We start from the raw sequence: 21,657 nt of genomic DNA, 5'->3' as shown, positions 1-21,657 counted from the left end.
GGCAATTTATAATCTAAATTATTTTTCAGCCAGGCCTCAGCCTTGCCTCTAATTTTGTGGGTGAATTGCCAGCTATCTCATTTGTGGGCCCAAATAGGTAGGAAAATAGCTGATGTGCTGCTAATAACACCACAGTTCATTGCAGGAGCAGCATTGTGAGCATAGTTATTAGCAGGAGTAATGTTGTGCCCATAATGTTAGCAGTTATCTCTGACCACAATGACGGGTGACGTTATTAAAAAAACAAAACTAAATAGATAGAAAATCAGGCTGTATTGCCTGACTATCATTCCCAAATTTTCCCTCTAAACCAATTTAAAAAAAACCTCTTTCAAATTAATGTTTGTTGCACAATTGAGTTTGTGACTGAATAGCAACAGAAGCCTTTGAGATGGAGTAATTCTAAGTAAGGTACCATTGATGGAATACTCATTTTGTTGTCCCATTATAAATAGGAGAAATAAACCAGAGGCGTTAACCTATTCTAATCTGTCCATTGAAGGACGCTGCTACACGGTGGCTAAAATTGAACACGTGCTCCTTAATTTTCAAAGGCTGACATAGGATTTAGCCACACAAATTTCATTAAAAGGAAGTTATTTGGAAATGTATAGCAAAAGACCAGGATTTTATTTGAAAAGTGGACGTTGACAGAGTTAGTTGATAACATTTATTTATCTGCATCTGAAAAGTTTAAATGAAGAAGAGAGATCCCAACCGTAAACCAGAAAGCGTACTCTGTGTTAAGACAGAACAATAGCCTGACCAGAGGAAGGGATAGGTGGTGGTTACATGTTACAGGGGTTTTGCATAAGGACACAGGTGCTGATGATAACTAAAAAGCAGATATTGTACCATTGACATACTCACCAAGTATCATTCTTCTGATTGTATGTCATTAGACCTTCATTCACCCAACTGTCAATGACAAGAGAACAGGTTGTATGTGAGATGGGGGAGAATGTTCTTTATTTTTATTTAATCTTCTGTATTTTTCAGGTCCCATCCTTCCACCTGGTCATCCTTCCACTGCTGCCACAATCCCTGCTTCGTCCAGTGGGCCCCCACCTCCGCCGCCCCCGCCAGTACCTCCTCCGCCTTCAGGAGCAGCGCCACCTCCCCCACCTCCACTGCCGGCAGGTGGGGGACACGGGGTTAGCACTGACGATGGGTCAATGTCAGGACTAGCAGCAGCCCTGGCTGGTGCCAAACTCAGGAGAGTACAACGGGTAAGGCTTTCACACAGTCTGGCCTTCACTGGAGAATGAGGAATGCTTGACCTAGCTTTATTTAACCTTCTGCTAATCTATTTCATGGATACTCAGAATTCGTTACAAACCCCAATGAAATGTGTTTTAAGTGACCATTCCCTGGACCGTGAAAAGTCACTGGCTTGTACAGGCTGTTATTGAAAGGAAGATTTGTGCTGGAAACAGGTGAAAGTAAAATTGAACGCTTACTGGTACGGGGCCGGCTCCTCCCCGCTCCCCCAGAAGGGGCGGGGCCTCGGGCAGAGGGGACGGGGTTGGGGGTCAGCATCCCCCAGCCAGCCCATCTGCACTGCCTGACCCGCGCTGCCCAGGGCTCCAGCAGCAATTTAAAGGGCCCGGGGCGCCGGCAGTGGCAGCCAGAGCCCTGGGCCCTTTTAAATCGCTGGCCCCAGGGCAGCTGCTCCTTTTGCCTCCCCTCCTCCCCGTTGGTGGCCCTGCCAGCAGGGACCCGGCAGCGCCGCCAACGGGGGGGCACAAAAGAGGCAGTGACTTAAAGTCAGCTGTACAGGCTGGTACCGGTGGCCATTTTTTACTGGTACACCGTACCGGCCCGTACCGCCTTACTTTCACCCCCGGCTGGAAACCTGTAGGCTGAAATCCTGGCCCTATTGAATTCAATGGCAAAACTCCCATTGACTTCAGTGGAGCCAGGATTTCACTCCTAGAGTCATATTTTTAAATAAGTTAGGTGCATAGTTGCATACCGAATTATATACACAATTACTGCAGGTGCACATTCAGTGGCTATTGATGACCGTTTGCACTTACCTTTTGCTGAGCTGCACGTGCAATGTGGCTGGGCCTTTAAAGTGGCCACTTGTCCATTAGAAACAGTCCTTAAAGCAGATTTCTGTGTTTGGGTTTCTAATTTTCAGGAGAAAATTTTCCAGTTGATTTTTTTTTTCTGACTTGTTCTTACAGTAATTCACACTTGATCCTCACTGCGCAGTGAAGATTAACTAGCAGGTGCCTGCATCGATTTCTCATATCACTAAGACATAATTGGTTTCTCTCCAATGTATCCTGTAGAACACTCACTAGTAGTATGCTGTCAACCATGATGATCAGTAGTTAAAACTACTCTAGACTGATCAAATAAAGGCTTGATTGTGCAGCCCGTGTGTGAGTAGGTGCTCACTGAGAGGAGTAAGGGTTGCATAATCTCACCAGAAATTCAGAATCATTTTGTTGTCATTTTCATCATTTGCTCAGGTATTTACTAAATCTACAGTGGGTTTCCCAATCCTAATATGTGAATTAGCCACTGGGTTTGACCTGAATTACATTTGCTTCCATTCTGACCCATTGTGCTTTCTGCCTCTGACTGCAAGCTGCAATCATGGTGCTTTGCTCCTAGTGATTATCTAAGCTAGTCAGAAAGGGCAGGTGCTTGCAATAAATTCCTCTGGTGACTTGCAATGTCGATTTGTGTCTTAAGCCAGAAGATGGTTCAGGAGGCTCCAGCCCCAGTGGGGCCTCTAAGAGCGATGCCAATCGAACAAGTAGTGGAGGAGGAGGAGGAGGACTAATGGAAGAAATGAATAAATTACTGGCAAAAAGGTTTGTACTTCGTCCTAAAGTAAACTCTAGAACAAGTGCACCAGCAGACTGTGGAACAATACGCTTTCGGTAGCTACTAGCAATCGGGTAGCTCCAAGGCCTCTTTGAAACTGGCAAAACTCTGTGTGGGATATAGTATTGTGGAAGTTCAAGAGATCAGGTTAACAGCCTGCCACACTGCTGTTCCTGTGTAGGTGCTACACAGGACCCTGGACCCCATTTTTTTTTTTTTGACATAGTAAAAGCATAGGTATTGCCAGCCCCGGTGTCAAGCCAGCTTGAGCTGCTCCAGCTGTTTCTGCAGATTCTGTGGGGGAGAGAGCTTTAGGAGTTACTGATTTTTCTCTGTCTTTGCTGGTTTACAATCTACATCAAAGCTGCTGTGTTCTAAAGGAATGAGCTTTAACAGAGCCCCAGGAAGATCATTATTGTGGGGTATATCGAGTAGAATGGACCAAAAAAGTATCCAAAACTGCAATAACAAGATTGCATATTGGTAGTCTTTGAGGTAGTGAAATAAAAGGCCACTGTACGTCTTACCCAGCGAATACAGCAAGTCAGCTAGGATGCCAGGTTAAGCAGATTCCTTGATGAGTCTACACAGGATTGAAAGCAGATAAGTCCCACCATAGCACATGTGCGTCATGCTCACTGGATTCCCAAAGAATAACTTTCCAAAATCAATGCCATGCGGGGGGATTAATGTTTGTTATTAGCAATGACATAGGAGTATTTACGGGGTAGTACTGCAGTACAGGATGCATTCATCTGATTTTTGGTGTCACTGCAGCTTCTCTATGCTGCTGGAAATCAAAATGTACTGCCTGTTGCATAGAGAACATAGACACGATTGAGTGGAAATAGATGCCCAATTCTGTGTGCAGGCTAGTTGAACCAGCAAAGCACATCTCACCCAAAAGTCTTTCAAGACGTAAGCAAATTCTGCCCTCAGTTACTCCTCTACAATCCTATTCAAGTCAGAGGGTTAGTTTGGGGTAACTGCCAGCAGGATGTTCTCTATGGGCCTCACCTGCAGTCAGATCCACATGGGTGCAAGGGTCCCCCTGCATGGATCCAATTACAGGACTAGAGCCTACATTTTAAATTTTAATTGTGTTAATTCTTTTTTCCCCTCCCTTTTCTCTTTCCTTAGAAACCTCTCCCGCCATAGGTTGCCACCTATCTTAAAACGTGTACAATAAATAATTCCCTCATAACATTATATCCTTTACAGATTTAAAAAATTCTCTCTACTACTTTACACCTTTGAATTATCCTTTGACCATTATTAATAACATATTACCTGGCGCTGACAATTATTTTTACTGATTATATGTGCCAATTAAATGTTACTGGTCCTAAATATGTTTGAGCAAGTCCACACAAGTGTTTCTATTCCTTGGCAGGACATGAGATATCACACCTTAAAAATCACATCATTCTGATTCCCTTCTTTGCTTTTTCTCCCCCTCTCCCCCCACTTCCATTGTAATGTTCATTTTATCAGCCTGTAGCTCCCAAGTGTCAGAGAGGCTTTTGAGTTTATCTTAAAGGATTTTTTTATTGTTTTACAAAGTGCAAACGGGGAAAGAGTAAAAATGCAGGAAGAGGAGGAGAGGAATAAATAAGAACCTGTCCACTATTACAAAGCAAACATTTGAAATGGCTAAATCAGGGATCGGCAACCTTTCAGAAGTGGTGTGCCAAGTCTTCATTTATTCACTCTAATTTAAGGTTTTGCGTGCCAGTAATCCTTTTAACATTTTTAGAAGGTCTCTTTCTATGAGTCTATAATACAAAAATAAACTATTGTTGTATGTAAAGTAAATTAGGTTTTTAAAATGTTTAAGAAGCTTCATTTAAAATTAAATTAAAATGCAGACCCCCCCCTCCCCCCGGACTGGTGGCCAGGACATGGGCAGTGTGAGTGCCACTGAAAATGAGTTTGTGTGCTGCCTTCGGCACACATGCCATAGGTTGCCTACTCCTGGGCTAAATAATGTTCTCTGGGGCAGAAAATGTTTCTTATTCAATTAGTCCAGACAGCTCTCCAGCTCCTATTGGTTTCAACCAGCACTCTACACACATAAGACAGGCGGTTGTAAAGTACCATGTAAATGTACAGTCCTGTAAAACTGGTTATTAATAATATAAAATGCCAAATATACAATTATCTCTGGTTCATTTGAATTCGAATAGTTATTCACTGGATTCAGTGGGTCAGATTCTGATCTCACTTTGTGCTGGTGTAAATAAAGAATGAAGAGTAAAACTGTTCTATTAGACGTTGTAATCTGGCCCAGGGACTAGCGCTGTATAAATAACCAGAACAGATGGCTAGACAGACTCCAGATATTAAGGAAAGACTCCCTCTCTTATGCTTGGAAGTATTAAGCCTCCCAAAATGTACATCTTTAATGTGTGGCTCTAATCTAAGAAAGTGGCTAATTAAGTGTGGCATCTATTTTTGTCAAGAGATCTGGACCTTTGGTGTATGCAGAGTCATATGTGCTCACTCCAGTGACAAAAATAAGCTTTCCCTACATTTTACTCCTGTTAGCACTGCACAACCAACACAGCTGAGACTGAGTGAGCCGCAGGTTCTGTTCCCCTGTGGGAGTCGTCAGAAGAATTGTTTATTAAATTCCACCTGTGCAAACCCATTGAAGGCAGTAAAACTGCAGAGGTGTCCACTGAGAATGTCATCTGAACAAAGTGCAGTTACACACGTGTGAGTGAGGACTTCCTGTGACCTGCAGAACTTTGTTACTGGTGATGATGTACGAGGTGCAAGGAGAACTTGACTCCTGTGTTGCAGGTTGTGTTTGCAGGGCTGGCAGTCAGAAAAAAATCTTTTGTATCGTGTGAGTTCAGTTTAAAAAAGAAAAAGTCATGGAAAGATCAACAGAATCCCCATTTTTCAGCATAGGTCTGCATGCTAAGGATGGAATGTATCCAGGGTAGGCACAGTATCTGAGAAGCTGGGTTTCAGGTGATATAAAGCATTGCTTTCTAGACTTAGTGATTCCCGTGATAGCCACTGCTATAATCATTTCAGAACTGAAGTGGAAACAAAGCAGAATGAAGTGCTGTCTCACAAATCACTATCATTTCTAGCCTCGTTAATTTTTCTGCAAGATACTAGGACTTAAATCTAACATCAGCCCGTCACTCCCGCAGTGCTTTTCTTGGCATTGGTCCACAGAAGGATCTAGAAGATCCAAGACCTCTGACCACTGGAATTGTCATTTCCCCAGGCGGTGACTTTGGTTTTTGCCAGTGGGTGCTGCTTTCTGCTGCTTTCCCCACTCCGCCGTCCCCATGCGAGCGATGGGCGGGGCTAAGCGTGGGTGGGTCTTTGTGGCGGGGGGGGAAGAGGCCAAGCGGGGTCAGGGCTTCGGAGCAGGGGTCAGGGCCCACAAAAGATTAATCTGTCCATGCAGGTGCTGAGCACCCACTATTCTTTTTCAGCAGGTGCTTAAGCCCTGGAGCACCCATGGAGTCAGCGCCTATGGTAATTCCCTGCAGATATCAAATACAGTAAAGTTATTAATGCTACTAAAACTATATAAACACTTCCTTGACCCCGTCCCCCACCTCCAATACACATACACACCAGTCACACATCATGGTAGATCTTAGTTTCATGCTTTTTCAGGATTTACATGGACCACCTCTGTTTTTGAAATCTGTGAGGCTTTTCCTGCCAACAGGAAGAAGGGAAATCCCTTCACAGATCTTTCCTATTCAGTTGCTAAGGGAGTTGGAATTTGGTTTTGAGAGTTGTGGGGGGTTTTATTTTCCTTCTGTGGGGTGGATGTTGCTGGCCTCCGAGTCAGAAACTAAATAAAAATGCTGCCAGTTTAGTGTAAGAAAAATCTAATGAAGTGGCTTCTGCAGGTGGAGGAGTATTTGATGGATTACAGTCATCACAGCCAACATCCATGTGGCATGTGGAGCTGCATTGCACCTAATAATCTAAAGTAGGAAATCAAACATCCCTGAATCTTTCTGGTTGAGAGCCTTATGCCCCAGATGAGGTGGATTTTCCAACAGCTGCCAGGTAGCATTCACACAATACAGCCCTCCCATAGAGCTCACACAGTCCATCAAAGAGGCAAGGTGGGTGAGGTAATATCTTTTATTGATCCTGATTCTGTTGGTGAAAGAGAGAAGCTTTCAAATGTATTGAGAGCTCTTCTCTGGGTCTGGGAAAGGTGCTCTGTGGATCTGTCTACACTGCAGTTAAACACCCGAGCTGGCCCATGCCACAGGACTTGGGATCACGCAACCATAAAACTGCAGTGTGGATGTCCGGGCTTGGGCTGGAGTCCAGGCCCTGGGATCCTGCCTGAGCCTGGATGTCTACACAGCAGTTTAATAGCCCACCCCTGAAGCCTGAGCCCCAAGTCAGCTGACATGAGCCAGCCACTGGTGTTTAATTCCAACAGCTAAACAAGGTGGAATAGATTGTTTAGCATAAGTAATTAACACATATTGTAAGAGACCATTCAGTGTGAAGTGGACAGTTAACACCTCTGCAGTCGTAGGACAAAAAGCGGGTTACGGATTATTGTGATAAACCATAAATCCAGTGTCTTTATTAAATCCAGAAGTTTTAGTGTCTAGCAAAGTGATTTTCATGTTTCCTTTGAGGATGAGGCCTGAGAGATCAGATGTGGAGTGATCACTTTGTGAAAAGTGTTCACACACAGGTAGCATGGCGTTTTTGTCTTTTATAATTTTTTCTGAGAGTGAATAACTCACCTTGTCTTTCTAATATTGTGGGACCAACAGGGCTACAAGAACACTGCAACATTCCATTAAATTGAGTTGCACTTGAAGACATCTTGGGCTCACTACTGCTGGCCACATAACAGGGCAGTCAGGAAGTTTGTGCCCCAGTGAAAAGGGTGAACACTTGTAAAAGGAGGTGAGGGGTAAAGAATGAGGGAAAAGGAGGATCCCAGATGCACCTACACTGTCAATTCTTAGTGTGTGAGTTATGCTTTGAAGAGGCAGTGGGCCTGAGTTTGCTTTCAGTTACGCTGGTGCAAATCAGGAGTGACTCCATTCATGACAATAGAGCTAAACTGTTATAAAAAACGGTATGAACAGTAGAGTGGGTGTTTTTGTTAGGATTAATTAGATGGTGTTTGCACAGCACTTTGGATATGTAAAGCACTATGTAAGTGCAAGGAATTATGCTGATGAATAAATGAAAACCGCCAACAATCCACACTTCCCCCGACCTGGGCGCTGAGTTTTGCCGAGGATAGAAATGTGGTATGTTTTCTCTAGTGCTTTTAGACATTAAGCAGAGCTTGAGAATCGAATGTGCATGCTCCCACTCCTCAGGAATCACATTATCATTGTGGCTAATGTACTAAAAAGAAAAAGACAGTAGAAACTGAACAATACTTGCTTTCATCTGAGCTACATTGTGGTTTGTAAGCCTCTCTAGAGAGAGTTGGTGAACTCCTAAACAGCAAGAACTCCCAGAGACACTGTGGCTAGTTCAGTCAGAATTCCTCTTGTACTGACACTACTAGCCAGGAGCAAGGGCCATGGCTCCCTCACTTCCAGCCCCTTGGCAGAGTCCAGCTATGTAAGTGCTAGTCTATGTCCTGAGGGCAAGAGCAGGAGACCGGTCATAGGCCTTCCAGAACCTCCTTCTCCCACTTTCCTAGCCCTCTATGCTTAAGTTGTACCATGCCCCTCATAGGAACAAAGATAGACTGAAGTGACGTATTAGGCCACTGTCCCATCCCTCTGCCAGGACAGGATTGCTCCTGTATAAATAGGCTTGGCAGAATTCAATTTTGTTTTTATTTATAATTTCAATAGACAATATCAGTGTTTGCTTTTAAGCATTGTTTTACATGTTTATTGAGTTCAGTTTTTGCAGTTGTGCAAAATAATGCGGGGGGCGGAGAGCAGACAATAATTATTTAGTGACAGCAGACGTTGAGATTCAAAAAGTTTAAGCTTTATAACTCTTAAATCACAAGTTGTCGTCATCACGTGTCAAAATATACAAAGTAAATAGCCTTAAATTAACCTCTAATAACTTCCCAAGCAGCATTTTTCTTACTTTGCTTTACTTTACTATCTGTACATTTAGATTATTCTGCGTGGACATATATTTTCAGCGGTTTATGTGTACATTGAAATTGATGTTTACCCACATTTACCGATAAAAATCGAATCCTTCCAAGCCTGCTTATAAATCACAGCGGTTTGTAACCTGTTTACCTGTTGAGCCACACAGAGAGCAATGCTTTAACCTCTCTCAGGCTGACAAAGGAATACAGATCTCAGCTCAAGTATTCTTCATTTAACTTTCTCTAACCCCCCTGAACGCTACAGGTACCATGAACCTGAGGGCTTAGCAGTTCTACAGCCTTTGGATTGGCTTTGAGGCATTCAGAATCTCCCAGGATCCACCAGAGGCACAAGGCTATCTATGTGAAAGCCCAGGCCCGAGTACTGGCTCTGGCTCCCTCCTGGCTTCCAGGCAGCCAGAGCTTTCCCTCACCCCCTGCTACCTTGGAGTCCACGCTCAATGGAGATTCTGGCACATCAGAAATGTAAACGTGTCCCCAGGCTGCACTATCTGCTCTGTGGATGCCCTTCGAGGCTGGTGGGGAGTGTGTGTGTGTGTGGAGGGGTTAATGTGCATTTCTCCCAGCCCCACATCTCCATGCCCACGTGCAGATCCTCAGGCCTACAGATTGCGCTCTCTGGGTCAGGGGTGGGGGCAGCAGGACGAGTGAGTTCTGTACATGGAGAGTCCACTTGGCATATGGATTTTAGGGGGGAAATAATCTGGCCCAGTATTAGAACATCCACCTTAGTAGCCTATGTGCCAGTTTTTTTTATTATAGAAGCAGCCCTACACTTTGCAAGAAATTGCCTCTTAGTTGCTCAATGCCATGTCTATTTTCCTTACCCCTGTTCCTTTATACTGTACAACCCTGTACTTCTGTATGGAACCTTGACTCAAAATATTGATCCCCTGCCTGAAGATCCTGCTTCATAGAGACCTAGTTTGGATTCTTAACCATTGGTCAAATCCTGTGCAGCCAACAGGTTCAGTCTTCTGCTAGAGAAATTCCACAGCAGTAAAAGATAATCCTCACCAAGGCACAAATCAATCTTTTCAAATGACGATAGAAGCCTTGTGCAAGAAAAGCATTTCTAAAGGGTTGACTTTGTCCTACTTTTTTACCCCTGTGCAAAGGAGGAAAGCAGCATCACAGTCAGACAAGCCAGCTGACAAAAAGGAAGAGGAAAGCCAAAACGTAAGTGAAACGTTCACCAGTATTGTGTGTCTGTGAAGCAAAAAGGGGTCTCCCAAACTAGCTGATAAGTTGCAATCGCTTGAAGGCTGGCAGCACAATACTTGCCCACTGCACACACAATAAAATGACTAGCAAATGTTCATACAGTCAACCAAACCCAAGCTAAATTCAGCTGCTCCAGTGTACCTAGAAACAAGAATCCCTTCTTATTTATTCACAGACCAGATATTGCCTAAACCACATCAGTGGTTGCCTCTTTGCACTACGCTCACAGTGGTGTTTTTAAGGTTGAAGAGGCTTCCCCTCATTTACCCCTCAAGAATATTTGTGCCACCCAAAAGGAAAAGCCTCTTGTGTGGTACATCCTATTAGCATCTCATCTCAAATCTGTTCCACATATTTTAGTTCAAGCTCGTTGCATCCCTGGGCAGCAGATATCAGCTGAACTAGCCTGTGTCATCCATCATACACGATGGCTTTGGAAAGTAGATTACTTAACCCCTCGCTAAAGCAAAAATCAGCTCACTGCAGATGACAGATTACATTTAAAGCAGGTTTCTAATGGGGATGGGGACAGTACTTTAGCCACTGAGCTGTTCAAAAGCTGTAATGTATCTTTGTAAATGCATTCTATACCATCAAGCATCCACTTGTTTCAGTTTGGTAGATCAAACAACGTGAAATTTGGGTTCATGGAGGGGCTAGTAGGTTCAGTGCGTTTTTGTTTTAACTGTTCTGTCCGTGTGCTGGATGTTTCAGTTGTCCTCTAAAAGATTAAATGAGGGCTTCGGTTTTGATTGCATTTTAAAGTGAACTTGGTGCTTGTGAAAGGAGCTGCATTATCAGCCAGTAGACTGAAGTCCTTTGTTAATCCACAGAACAGTTACAGCCCAGGAGAGCTTCCCCACCGATCTCCATACCTAGGGTATGTCTGCACTTCAATCAGAGGTGACTTCAGCATGTGTAGAAATACCTGAGCTAGCTTTGATCTAGGTAGCTCAAATGACAATAGCAGCAAAGCCGGGGCAGCATGGACTAGCAGTTTGAGTACATACTCAGGGTCCCAGGCAGGCTTGGACAACCCAAGCTGCTGTGGGTTCGCTGCCATTGTCATTTCAGTTAGATAGATCAAAGCTAGCTGGTATTTCTACCTATGCTGCAGTCACCTCTCTGATTGCAGTGTAGACATCCCCTAGAGGCAGCATGTCTAGGAGGACAGGAGTAGTGCAGTCACCACTCCCATGCAGTCCTTTGCCTTTCTGCTGAGGCGATTGGGCCCATTGGCGCTGTTGCTATTGGCTTATGGCCTTGTAGTGCCTTTTAAGGCAGAGCCCCATGCTGTGGAGGCTCACTCCCAATGCAGGAAAGTCCGGAGGTATCATGCCTGAGGCGCACCGCCGCTACAGCTTCAGAGAGCACCAGCCTCAAAGACAAAGCACCACCTGCTCCCCTCTCCTCTTCGGGGCATGGCCCCAGGGCTTCCCACCCCATTTGGAGAGGCTTGCTGCAACCGCAGTGCTGAGGGTGCTTGCACTCCGTGAGTATGAAGGCTGCCATTGTGTGTAACCCCCAGCTAGGTGAGCAGGGCTGAGGCTGCCTCTATAGCCATCCACTCTGCTCACAGCTTTTCCTGAAGCCTGGGTTTGAATCATTTACTTAAAAATGAAAGGCACAATTACCCAGATGCTGCTCTCCCTCAGCTGTTAAATGCTACTGTCTGCTTTGCCGTTTGCTTTGCCATTAGCTCATATTCCACTCAGAGCTTTAGTTTAGTCACATTTTAACAGGGCTTCCTTAGTGTGATGATTCTGGAATTCACCCATTGATTGTGCAACAATAACAACTTTGCAATGCCTTTGTTGTTGTTTTGGTGCCTTCTATCAAGCCTAATGCAAAGCCAGCAGCCATTCAAACTAACTGACTGCTTTTTCATTTTAGCTGACGTGTTTAGTGCTTTGTCACAGAAAGCTCTTAAATAATATTTACAGGTCAAATACATTAATCTGGAGTCTGCTCTTTGTTACCCTTATGTAAAGCCCAGTGACGTCAGCCCAATTTCTACGAAGAAATGTTTAATGTCCTAGTTAGGATAGCTAAATAAACTGAAACTGCTACTACCATCATTAGTGGAGAGATTGGTCTAAATCCTGTTGTCACTTACTCCTGTGCAATCCAGCTGAAATCAATGGAATTATATGGGGATAACAGACCAGAATCTGGGCCTGTATTTCTCCAGCAGTACAGTCAGTTTCTGAACTTGGGGATTGGTTAGCTCGAAGGATGGGCAACGGCAGCCAACACTTTTCAGTCACGAGCATTAGTCCAGCCCTAGTTGGTAGGTAGGGATGGGATGTTAACGTTTGCCCTCTGTTCAGTGACCTGAGTTGGTGGACTTCAGGTGAGTTCCTAGTAGAAAAGTGTTCCCATTAAAAAGAAGAAGAAAACACCACCCATCCGAGTGTTCCCCCGTGCCGGTTTTAGTGGAGCGACCAGAATTTAAATGGACTTGGGAGTGACCTGCCATCTCACCTTTGAGGTGCTCCCCTCACATCAGGGTTGAGGCACGTGGGCAAGAAGCTTGCACTGACACCGCTTGTGCTGTGGATGAACAGAGAGCACAGTCCATCACATCCATCAGGGACTGTTCACTTGAAAAACGTTGAGTCGAAATTTAGGAAATATCTTATTTTTCTTTTTTAGGAAGATGCTAGCACCTCGCCTTCACCAGTCACACGAGGCCCTAGCCAGCAGCAGAATTCTTCAGGTATTAAATCTAATTATTAGCATTCTTCATCTTCTCCTTAATCCAGTGAAACATTTTACCATTGGAATCTGGGTTCATTATCTTAGCTCTGAGTAAGGGGGATTTACTAACAGAACGTCTACGAATAGTTTTTGTTTTAAAATCTCTTTTGAGCAATAAAGGGTGAATGTGAATTTTCTTCTCTGATCAGCATAAAGACAGAACAGTGAATCTACTTGATTGGACCCAGATTCTCTCACACATTGAAATCAATGAGAGTTAGGCCCCTAAATACCTTTGGGGATACGGACCTTGGTTCCTAATGGTCAGATCTCCCATTGGTTTGTATCTACATACGCTTCTGTTATGGGAATTAAGGGGAGCTGCACTGATTTATACCAGCTGAGGATCTGGTCCTTAATGAAATTGCTAATCACAATGGGCCTGATCCCACAAGGTGCCATGCCAAACAAAGGAAGTTAGAGAGGCTCGGCACCTAACAGAATTGGGCCCTTAACATGGTTTTCAGTGATGAAGTTGAGAACCAGAGATTAAATAACAGATCATCTACAAGTCAATGACGGTCCTGGGCCTTGTAAGCCTTACAAGCCTTACAATGAGCACTTAGGGCTTATCTACATTTAAAACATAGCAGCGGCAGCTCCACTGCTGTAGCACTTCAGCGACAATGCTTCCTACACCAACAGGAGGACTTCTCCCGTCCACGTAGTTACTTCACCTCCCTGGGACACAGTAGCTAGGTTGACAGGAGAATTCTCCCATCAACATAGCGCTGTCTAGACGGAGGTTAGATTGGTTTAACTGCATTGCTCAGTGATGTGAATTTTTCACACACGCTCTGGGCATCATAGTTATAGTGATCTAATTTCCTAGTGTAGACCGGGCCTTAGTCGGTCCTTTGGGACCCTCAGACCAGCATCACTTTTGAACACAGAAGGCATTGTTTGCTTGCTGTGACGATGAGGAAGGATCAGATCGAAAGGGTGCATACGGATGAGCTGTAGGATTTTAGGGCTTTCTAAGCTCTTGAACTGAGTGATACTCTTAAGAATTGTATTTCGGGGGGGCTCATGTGTTCCTACAAATCCTTAAACACACAAGTTGTATCTCATTGACTTCAGTGGGGCTACTCATGTACAGTCTACGTGAATCAGAAAGATTGCGCTCATAGTAAGGTACTCCATGAAAGAAGGTTATATACTCCTCCTAGAGATACCAAGGCAGGAAAAATTGGGTATTTTTGGCTGAGTGTTTTGTAAAAATATACAGTGGTTTTGGCATTTTGTAACTTGAACCATATGAAATCCTCCATGGTGATTTGCGTAGCTGTAATGCTGCCATCCCTTCTGAGATATCCGAATACATTACAATTCTGTGGTCCCATTGACATTTGAACTAAACATTATAAAGTGTAAATAGCATTTTTATTCATATTAGACACACGCAGCAGAATCTACTTAATTGGGTTTATCAGAGGGATTCTCTACCTTTTTTTTGTTCTGTAGATCACTTTGTAAACATGAGAGCCTCTTGTAGACCCAGCTCCCCTGTACCCTACTGTTTTATTCTCAAAATGCTTCATACTGCAGACCACCAGGAAGGATCCGGAGACCACTAGTGGCCCCTGGTCCCCAGCTGGAGAGCTGTATGTCTGTCATTTTGATTAAACAGTTGTCTCAATTAAGAGAAGAGGCCCTTTTAAATGTAAAAAAAAGTCTAGAAAAACTAAATGAAAATATTGTAATTGAATTAAAATTATACTCATCGTATTCCATATTTCTTCTTTTACTATTTGAGTGATTTTTGTATTAAAAAAGCAAAACTCAGAACTCCACATCTTTTTAGTATGAGGTTAAACATCACTTAACTGGTTGGCAGTAGCTTAAGGGGATCGAATTTCATTGCCCCTCCTCTGCATAGATTTTTACTAATACTGTCCCAGTTAAAAGCGGCAGTCATTAATATTCTTTATTGCTAGCCTATCCTGCTCTGTAAAGCATCCATCCCAGCTGAATAAATAAATATATAAGAAAAACAGTTTCATGTTTTTACTGTGCAAGGGGGAAAAAAAAGAACTAATAGTAATTCTTCATTCTTACTTTATAGACCCTGGGAAGAAGCCATGGGAAAGAAGCAATTCCGTTGAAAAGCCTGTATCTTCATTACTCTCTAGGTGAGCTGCACAGGTTACTCTCTAGAATAGTCTGGACTATCAGCATGCTATCTACATAACATGTGCTCAATTCATGTCTTATTTCATTCCATTGCCATAGAAATCCATCAGTGAAGAGTCTTGAAGCTAAGAGCCCCACACAATCCCAACTATCTTCTAGGTACTGAAAAATGATCTGGCTTCTTAACTGTCTCAGCTTGTCCTTTGGGAAATCATGTCATTGTTCGGGCAGCAACTAATATTCATTTGTCCTTGTCGTGACTGTCCTCAGCCTGTTGTGATTTGCTCTTGTCTGCTGCTTTACTAACACTGAGGCAGAGGCTGGTCTCAATTGGGCGGAGTGGTTGTTAATTTGCCATGCCTGATATCAAAGAAAGTTTGGCTCAGGGAGTGAGTGGTAGTGCCATGAACTGCCATATGATTTCTGTCCTTGGGCCCTCATTCAAGTAAGCATTTGCTTAAGTATCGCTGAAGTCAATGGGACTTAAGCACATGCTTCAGATTAAGTGATGCTTATGTACTTTCCTAAACTGGGGCCCTGTCTCTTGTTTCCTGGGTGAATGGGGAGCATTCTGTGCCACAGGGAAAACAAGGGCCTGCCTGGTGGGTCTCTTTGTCACCTAACAGCCAGAAGAACCCTCCTCAACAGATCTTGCAGGGTGATCTTTCCTAACAGGAGACACTTTCATTGCCCAGCATCTGAGAACACTCAAAAGCAGAATCTATCGGGGGGGTCTGCACCCAGGAGAGGAGAAATTATTTTTGCATGCAGTAAGGAACAGGTGCAGCGAGGAGTGGGGAAGGGAAAATGAAGCTGACTGCAGCATAGGAGCCACCAGAGAGGGCACCCAGGAAAGAGGAGACAGGAACGGTCTGGTTTTGTAGGCGGGAAAGTCAAAGGGAGGAGTCCAACAAAACTCGTCCGTCCAAATGGCCAAATTACAGGCACAATACGTTGATCCCAGGTAATGAAAGGTTAAAGTGAGACATTGGAAAGCTAGAAAGAGGCTTCCTTCCAGTCCCTGGCCAGTACCACAATGCGGCTATCGTATAGAGCTCTGAGCGTTGTTGGGATAAGTTAGGGGTTGGACATAGGTGCTTTAAATTACTCATTTCAGTAACAAACACTTTCCCTTATTTGACTGTTATTTTGTGCAACAGTGTTGCTAACACATAGAAAAATAAGTGGGTGATGGCAGATGTCTGTGGGTACTGTGTGAAAGACCAGGGTCAAATCTGCTCCAGCAGAGTCAGTGGGCATTTGCCCACAACCAGAGTGAGACCACGACTGAGTCCCTTCAGAAAACCCCATTCATAATCTTGCCCATAGCTCATTTGAGCAGCGTAAGGATCAGAATTTAGGAAACACGAAGGACTTGGTTGTGCAGCTCTTTCTTGGGCTAAAGGCCTACTGGAATCAATGCAAGACTTGCCTAAGAAAGAACTTGTACATAAAGATGATAGCAGAGCCAATGCTGAAATGTTCTCATTAGGCATAGGCCACTTGATCTTTTTCTAAAACACTTCATAAAGAGTCACCAATTTCAAAATAGGGTTCATAACCTCTACTGGCTGTTTTAACAAAGCAAGCCTCTCTAACTCTAACAAAGTCAGCACTCTCAATAATGTTCACTGTGGTGCCCTTGGCAATAGAAAAGAGACGGGACTCAGGTATAGTTACACAAACCTGAAGTCTTTGGGACACTGGGTCAAGAAACACAGCTTGTGCTGCACAGCCTTACCACTCAGCCTGCCTAAGGCAGGACTTAGCAATGGGATGGATTGCTGACTACGTTCCCTAACACGGTTAGATTAAGCAAACATCACTTTTTTGGTTTTACCATTATTTTAGCAGCTGACTAAGTCCTGAGCAGTCAAGGCAGTGTTTATTTTATAGGAAATGCAGGTGTGGAGGAGAGAATTAATTTTCAGATGTTTGAGTCAGACACTGATCTTGCAAACCTTCAGCACTGCTACACTAACTACACAGTGTTGTTGTAGCCATGTTGGTCCCAGGCTGTTAGAGAGAGAAGGTGGGTGAGGTAATATCTTTTATTGGTGAGAGAGGCCAGCTTTTGAGCTACACAGAGCTCTTCTTCAGGTCTGGGCACTGAGAATGTTTCTGAGACCTGAAGAACAGCTCTGTGTAAGCTCAAAAAGGCTGTCTCTCACCCACAGAAGTTGGTCCAATAAAAGATATTACCTCACCCGCCTTGTCACTGTAAATAATTAACAGCCATGAAGACTGCACCCTACGGTAGCCACAGAACTATCTAGAACGTAATATTATTGATCAGAACTCTTTAGATAAAGTGTTACATTTTAATTCACTCCTCAGCCTCTCCACTGCCTTTTAAGATTAGAAAACAAGCTCTTTTGCTGGATGGTAGTGATCAGCTGCAGTCTGCTATCGCAGTAGAGTGCTGCTTGCTTCGCAAGATACGCTGACTGCAGAATACTCCTGAATGGCACAAGAGGGAGTAATGGAACTTTAAAAAAGTTAACCTACTCAAAAGCTGTGTTGGGATTTCATCTAGGTCGGGGGTTCTCAACCTTTTTCTTTCTGAGATCCCTACCCCATCCCACAACATGCTATTAAAAACTCCAGAGCCCAGTGGCAGGAGGGGGTTTGGGGCTCTGGACTTCCCACCCCGTGTGGGGGTGGGGAGGCTGGGGCTTCAGCTGCGGGGTGGGGGGGCTCAGGGCTCCAGGCTTGGGGTTCTGCCCTGTGTGGGCACCGGGGCTCAGGGCTTTAGACTGTGGGGAGCTCCGGGGCTCTCACAACTTCAGCCCCACAGCTCCGATTCCGGGTTCAGCCTTGTGGCTCTGCTCCCAGCTTCAGCCCATGAGTGATGCTGGGGCTCAGGGCTTTAGCCCTGCGGGGAGCGCCAGGGCTCGGGGCTACCAGTGGCTCTACCACCGGTGACTCCACTCCTGGCTTCAGCCCCAAAGGGGACACGGAGGCTCGGGGCTTCAGCCCCACAGCTCAGTTCCCGACTTCAGCCCAACTGGAGCTGGGGACACCCAGCTTCACCCCCATGACTTCACTCCCAGCTTCAGACCCCCAGGGGGCACTGGGGCTCGGGGCTTCAGCTGCAGGGCCCCCAACCCCCTGAAACCCACACTTCAACTCGAGCCCCCCTCCTCCTCCCCGGGGGGCTGCGGACCCCTGGTTGTGAACTGCTGGTCTAGGTGTTGTGCAGCCAGTGACTATTAACATACTTCAATCGTAATGACAGTAGCAAACACCACATGGCTGAGTAAACATTGCAGAGAATTGATTTGCACTTTTATCCTTTGTTTCCATTTCTCAAGGATGAAGCCCGTGAGCAGCAGCAACGATGTGGCTATGGATACCTTAGATTTTGATCGAATGAAACAAGTGAGTGGGTGTTTTGAGCATAGGGAATTTGATATGGGTAGCTGTCTTTCCCCTTTGTGTTTGTCATACATGAAGGGCAACTGTTCAGGCTAAATGAAAATAGAAACATCACTTTTTGCCTTTCTGTTTGCCCAAACTTACAAACTCCTAGTATGGAGGAGATCAGAGTAGATCATAGTGGTTCCTTGAAGCTCAGAGGGAAACAGTCCCACCGTTATTGGATCAAAATGCTTGTGCAGCAACGCCACCCCCTCTTCCCTTGTACATCAGCAGATACAGAACTCAAGCCCTTTGGTAGTCAGAACACAGGTCCAGAACATAGAATCACTGGACCTAAAGGAGTAAAGTTATTTAGCTGGCAGAAGTAGTGGGTTTTTATCATCTATATGGGCCAGCCCATAATGGAGAACATGGAATTCTTAACACACACCTTTTGTTTTGTCTCATCAGGAAATATTGGAGGAAGTTGTAAGAGAGTTACACAAAGTGAAAGAAGAGATAATTGATGGTAAGAAATAGGAAAATAATTGATTTTGATAAGTTTGATCCTGAGAGATTTCACTCCAATTCAACACATAAGAAAATAAAAGCTACAGAGAGTAGTTTTACAACTACTTTCCAAGAAGCTCTTTGTTAAATATGTATTAGTTATATGTAGATATGAAATAGATGTGACAAGTATGGATGTGACTATTGCTCAGAAGCTGGAGTGGAACCACAAGAGACAGCAGTATCTACCCATACTCAGTTTTGATCACTCAGTTGCATTTTTACATGCCTTGTTTGTGTGTGCTGTTTTGAAGCTTGAACACAAGGCATTCAGTCTGAATCTTTTCAGCAGTTTTGCTTTGCCTTTTGGGGATGGCATAGCTTTTACCTGGCATCCTGATTTCAAAGTCAACTGTGTATGTACATCAAAGCTTCATGTAAGGGATTTTTACCAGCAATACAAAGATTGCACTCTTTCATGCATATCTAACTGAGATGCTCAAAGCTCAGCCAGCACAGGTTTAAATGTAGACCAGAAAGAAGGAAGTTCTGCTGTCCTTGGTCTTTCAGTTACTCTGCTATGCTATGAATTCTCACCTGTGGTAAATACAATAGGGTTTTAAATCCTCACATAGAACAAAACTGAGTTTCTCCACATGTGTGTGGCTTTGTTCATTCAGTAAGTTTTGCCCTACCTTAAACAAACTGACTAGATTCCGATATTGGCTGCTGTTCTAGCAGAGAAAACACCCATGACCTAGTACTGTTCCAAGACCAAAGGATATTGTTTATACAGCAATAAAAACACTCCACTGCAGAATTGCTGGGGTCATTGAACTTGTTGCTAAGGCAACTGAAAAGAAGCAAAAAGAAATCTTGATTTAGTATTTACAACTCCTCCTAATTTCCTGTATGAGTATTTATTAATTATAGGTGGTACCATATCAGAGCATTGGTGTATCAGGGTGATGGTTCGGAGAAATCCCCACAATGCATCCAGCAAATTGTGTAATAGCATACACTGGGGCCAAAACCCCCTTCCCCACAGCTGCAGTGATTATAATCTAAATCTCAGAAGATTTGTTTGTCTCATAAGCTTGTTTTTTTAAACATATTCTAGCAAAATAGTTTTCTAGAATGATTATGAAACTACATAAAAAAGAATACGAATTTCTATAGACTGCGATTGTCAATAGGAAGTGTAAGACTTTTCCATGCACATCAGCACTAGCATAGAATGAACTGTGTGGTCCATTTGTTGGGTGGAGGAAAGGGAGTCAGAATTCTTTGGCTCTGATCCCACCTGGCTGTATGACCTACGCTGTAATACTTGACCTGTACATATGTACACACAAGGGCAGTGTGAGGCTTAACTTATAAAGCACTAAACAGTATTATAGAAATGTGAACCTTATTTTTGTGTGTGTATTACAATAATGTATTGTTAAAAGACATTGGAAAAAATTGATACTATTTGACTAAGATTTGCGGTTCGGGGCAACATACTGGTGGTGTAAGGCAGCCTAATTGTGGTGCCATTGAAATCAGTGGGAGGTTTGCCTTTGATTTCAATGGAAGCGGTAGCAGACACAAGGGAGTGCAATTTGGGAGACCCCTGGGGCAAATTTTAACAGGAAAAGCAACAATTAGGTGTGTGTCAGAAGGTACGAAAGAGAACAGCGCTTTCACCCCTCCAACCTTCCGTACACAAGTTTCTTACTGCGTCCTCTTGTTTTTCCCCAGCTGCAATCCCACCCTTCTGCCCCTTTGCTATGCAAGTTACTCGCATCCTCTTACCAGTGTATAACTTACACTACCTCTGCCTTTGGCTCTGAGTATTTACCGCCTGTCACTGGGAGTAGTTGTCTGAATTAACCTTTTGGTTTGGTTTTCCAGCCATAAGGCAGGAGTTGAGTAGAATCAGTACAACATAATGACTGCACAGCATCTGCGAGGTACTAAGGATGCTGGGAAGATTGGATCATTTCTAAGTGTACCAAGGTCATGCAAGATGGTGAAAGAGGACACCTGCACTGTCTTTGTTCTTAAACCCTTTTTATTAGCAGACTGAGCACATTTTGAAGCTTGCTGCTGCCTTGGATTTGCTTCATTTTAAAAAGTCTTAATCTAAAGAAAATATTAAATTTTAAATTTCTGGATTTTTTAGATTTCATCTGACACGGCACATCAGATTTGTCAGCCTTTTTTGTATTTTGTATTTGCTTATTTAAATGTATTATGTTTCTTTTTAGTAGTAGGTAAGAAAAAATGTGAACCATTTGCTTTTAATAGATGACTTCAAAGTAATTTTACTGGTAGTCTGCAATGTAAATGAAGACCCTTTGCCAACAGAAATGTATTGTGGCATCACCAGAAGAAACAGAGACATGTTAGTTGTCAGCCGACAAGGTCTTTGACTCAGAGTTATCACAATATTAAAACGGTACGTCAGTGCACCAAGGTATCTGTGTTCATATTGGTAATAAACTGTTTATTGTCCATATGGCCCTGCTTTTGGTTTTGTTCATTAGTTGCTCTGGCTTTGCACTTTAATTTCACTGTGTTGCTGTGGTGTGTTTTCTTGCTGGTTTTGGAGGCTCTGCTGAGAACACAAGAGCAAGGCTGCCTGTATGTTGTGAAATCTCATGTAACATTCATTTTTAATAAAACAAGCAGGAGAGACCTGTCAATGTAGCATTAACCTGCGCATCAGA

The 21,657-nt window shown here is 43.8% G+C and overlaps 1 protein-coding gene across 7 annotated transcripts in view; it reads left to right on the top strand.

Annotated features, from left to right (window-relative positions):
• The window catches only part of EVL (Enah/Vasp-like), a 214,473-nt gene extending 193,027 nt beyond the window's left edge, over positions 1-21,446 (top strand). For 5 of the 7 annotated variants that reach the window (XM_039536877.1, XM_039536875.1, XM_039536879.1 and 2 more), the window contains 9 exons: positions 1,000-1,229; positions 2,710-2,831; positions 10,075-10,135; positions 12,836-12,899; positions 15,006-15,072; positions 15,173-15,232; positions 18,388-18,454; positions 18,905-18,962; positions 20,840-21,446. In XM_039536877.1, coding sequence (XP_039392811.1) covers positions 1,000-1,229; positions 2,710-2,831; positions 10,075-10,135; positions 12,836-12,899; positions 15,006-15,072; positions 15,173-15,232; positions 18,388-18,454; positions 18,905-18,962; positions 20,840-20,877 — 767 coding nt within the window. In that variant the 3' untranslated portion in view covers positions 20,878-21,446. The remainder of the gene's footprint in view (positions 1-999; positions 1,230-2,709; positions 2,832-10,074; positions 10,136-12,835; positions 12,900-15,005; positions 15,073-15,172; positions 15,233-18,387; positions 18,455-18,904; positions 18,963-20,839) is intronic. The other 2 variants (XM_039536878.1, XM_039536881.1) reach the window with 1 other exon arrangement.
• Positions 21,447-21,657: the final 211 nt, after the last annotated feature.

Source organism: Mauremys reevesii, linkage group 4 (genome assembly GCF_016161935.1).
Source record: "Mauremys reevesii isolate NIE-2019 linkage group 4, ASM1616193v1, whole genome shotgun sequence".
NCBI classification, from domain to species: domain Eukaryota; kingdom Metazoa; phylum Chordata; order Testudines; family Geoemydidae; genus Mauremys; species Mauremys reevesii.
The sequence above is the reverse complement of the archived record's forward strand: the minus strand, read 5'-3'. Positions and strand labels throughout refer to the sequence as shown.